The 3,317-nt window shown below is 35.7% G+C and overlaps 1 protein-coding gene across 1 annotated transcript; it reads left to right on the forward strand.

Annotated features, from left to right (window-relative positions):
* The first annotated feature begins 383 nt into the window (after nt 1-383).
* LOC126884503 (uncharacterized) lies at nt 384-3,014 on the forward strand. Its single transcript, XM_050650443.1, has 2 exons — nt 384-1,034; nt 2,161-3,014. Exons 1-2 carry the CDS (start codon nt 582-584, stop codon nt 2,896-2,898), a joined length of 1,191 nt encoding a protein of 396 aa, XP_050506400.1. The 5' UTR covers nt 384-581; the 3' UTR covers nt 2,899-3,014.
* The last annotated feature ends 303 nt before the right edge of the window (nt 3,015-3,317 follow it).

Consider the following 3,317-nt stretch of genomic DNA (forward strand, 5'->3'; position numbering starts at 1 on the left):
AGTATGGGCGAAATGCTAGAGAAAATAATAAATAACAGACTAATGTGGTATCTGGAATCAAAAAAATTAATTATACCAGAACAGAGTGGCTTCAGAAAACATCGTTCTACTGTAGACAATCTTATTGACGTAGAATCGGAAATACATGAGGCTTTTGCAATTAAACAACATTGTATCGGAATATTTTTCGACATTAGTAAAGCCTACGATACAGTGTGGAAATTATCAATATTAAAAACTCTTAGCGAATGGAAAATTAGAGGTAATATACTCAAATATATATATCAAACTTATTAGAAAATAGACAGTTTCAAGTCAGAGTAGATGGCGTATATTCCTCAACAAGAAATCAAGAAAATGGTATACCACAGGGCTCGAACCTTAAGCATTGTTTCCACCGGAGGAACAAATAGCAACATGTAGCAACATTTTTGTTGCCTGTGTTTCTTCTTGTTTGTAAATTTAGGAACTTATTAGCAACAAATGTAAACTTTTTATTTCCACTGACAGAACTTTTTGTTTCCGGTCGTTTCTGATAACTGAGAGAGAGCAACTTAGTGTTTCCACCGCGGTTGGTAAACATGGATCAAGATGATGAAATAGCTGCAGCAGCGGCGGCCTATATAGTGTTGTCGGCAAAAAAGAAAAAAAGAAAGCACAAATGTTGGGTGAAACCAAGTCTCTGTGATAGAAGTGAATATGGTGGCATGCATCTACTCAATGTATTAAAAAAAGACGATGTATACATAGGAAATAATAAAAATAATGGTAGTGTCAAAAATTTTTTACGAATGTCCAGCACCGATTTTGAATGGTTATTATGTCAAATTGCCCCCAAAATACAGAAAGAAGATACAAATTATAGACAAGCCATTTCACCAATGGAACGACTACTGCTCACACTGCGATTCCTTGCAACAGGCGATTCTTACCATTCCTTGATGTACTTGTTCAAAATTTCGGTATCATCAATTAGTAGAATTATACCAGAAGTATGTAAAGTAATCGCTGAAGTTCTGAAGGATAAACTTAAGGTAAGTAGATACCTCGGTAGATATACAGCTTTTCAATCAAATGACATAATGTAATTAGTAGTAGACATTTTATTAAATTTTAATAAAAACCAATTTTTTGAAGTGTGAGAAAAAAATTAACAAGATATTCTATTTAAATTCTAAATAAAAAATTTAAAAAATCTAATTAAAAAATTAAAAGAGATATTCTTTTTAACAAATAATATTTTATCAGTAATTTACATCAAGTCCTGCATCTGACATGGCCAGACGTATCGCATCAGATATAGATGATTCTTGAAGATTTCTACAAGGCTGCTTTTCTTTTGAGAGTGTCGAATTGTTTGTCTCTGTTTGGGGAAGATAGTTAGTTTTATAACAAGAGCTATTTGGGGATGGCATAGGTGTGTGTGTTGTTGAGGCTGGTGATGTTACAGAATCATTGGTACTGGATGAGTAATAGTTCTGGTTATCTGAATAATATCTTGCTGTGTTGTTATTGGCCGAAGGTGTATGCCAACTTTGATAACATGGAAATGGCCGATCGTATTTACCCATAGATGCGTCATACAAAATATTAGAGATCAAATGCTCTACCGTGTTTTTAGCGTTTTCATTTTGAAGATTTTCGATTTTACAGGCAACTAGTTCGCCGAAAATTTGGAACCGATTACGTGGCTTTTTATTTTGTAGCTGCTTCAGCAATACATATGCCTCTTCCTGTCGTTCGTCAGTTGTCACATCAGCTTGTCTTTTCTTCATTGTTTTTGGACTTTTAAAGAGCCTAGGTCCCTGTTTACTTTTTGTATTGCTGCTTGTGGAAGGCGTTGGAGATCTGGTTCTGTTTTCATTAGGCTTTGTAGGTGTTTCAGTAATAGCAGCAACAGTTTTGTTCAGAGTGTCGACGTCATTGTTCGCCTCTCCAACAATAAAAGAAGAATCAGTTACTGCATCTGACTCGTCTGCTATATTGGAATCTTGCGATTCAACTTCCCCGCTGTCCGTTGCACTGCTGTCTGACCCATCATCTTCACCCTGAAAATTAAAAATATATTTTTACTTCTTACTCTTTTAATATGAAATACAAATTATATTTAAAGCGAGAGAAGTTTTGATTAAACAAATTTACCGGTTTTTTATTTTTCAGATGCCTCAGAGTAGAGAGGAGTGGCTTATTACGGGACATCAATTCGCTAATCTTTGGAATTTTCCTAAATGTGCCGGGGTTATGGATGGCAAACACATTATGATACAAGCACCAAAACATAGTGGCAGTGAATTTTATAATTATAAGTCCTTCTTCAGTGTGGTGTTATTTATTGTGGCCAACGCAAATTATGAGGTGAAGTATCTTAATGTGGGCAGCCAAGGTCGTATATCCGACGGTGGAGTGTTTGACAGTACTCATTTCAAAAAAATGTTATATCAAAACACGCTCAATTTGCCTGAATTAGAACCATTGCCAGGAAGAACAAAAGCTGTTCCGTTTGTTTTTCTAGGAGATGACGCTTTTCCCCTATCACCAAACTTATTGAAACCTTACCCTGGCACTCAAGAGAAAGGTTCCTCAAAACGAATTTTTAATTACCGCTTGTCACGCGCTAGGCGTATTTCTGAGAACGTTTTTGGAATCATGTCTGCTAGGTTCAGGGTATTAAGAAAACCCATGCTACTTGAACCCGACAGAGTGGAATTAGTTGTTGCTGCATGTGTATATCTCCATAATTTTCTGAGAAGCAGTTTACATTCCCGAAAGTCATACTCACCTCCTGGCACCTTTGATTCAGAAGACAAAGATACGGGCGAAAGGATCCCAGATCCCAGGTTCTTGGAGAAACGAAATAAACAACAATATGTTTGCATCACTGCAAAAACAAGCACGTAATTCAACGTTGGAAGCTAAACAAGTTCGAGATGAATTTGCTCAATATTTTATGTCACCCGAAGGAATGGTTCCATGGCAAAATAATTTTTAACTTTGTATAAAAATTACAAATAAAACAAAAAAATACGTACCTCACTTGTAGTTATTCCTTTTTCAGTACATTTTCTAACTTTGTTCCTGCCCGCAAGAAACAACAAGACTTCATAAGCAAACCACTTTGAAATAAATACGGCGCCGGCTCCCGACTTTTTTAACGTACGATATTTTTTTCTTTCTCTATAGAATTGTGCAATAACATTTTTCATTTTTCTTTTCACTTCTTCTATATTTGACAAAATAAATAAAATAAATTTCGACCACGAGTCAGGATTCTGTTAACCGAGATACTATAGTATCAAGCGGCGCCGCTAGGAGGAGCT

Source organism: Diabrotica virgifera, chromosome 5, assembly GCF_917563875.1.
Source record: "Diabrotica virgifera virgifera chromosome 5, PGI_DIABVI_V3a".
Lineage (NCBI taxonomy): Eukaryota > Metazoa > Arthropoda > Insecta > Coleoptera > Chrysomelidae > Diabrotica > Diabrotica virgifera.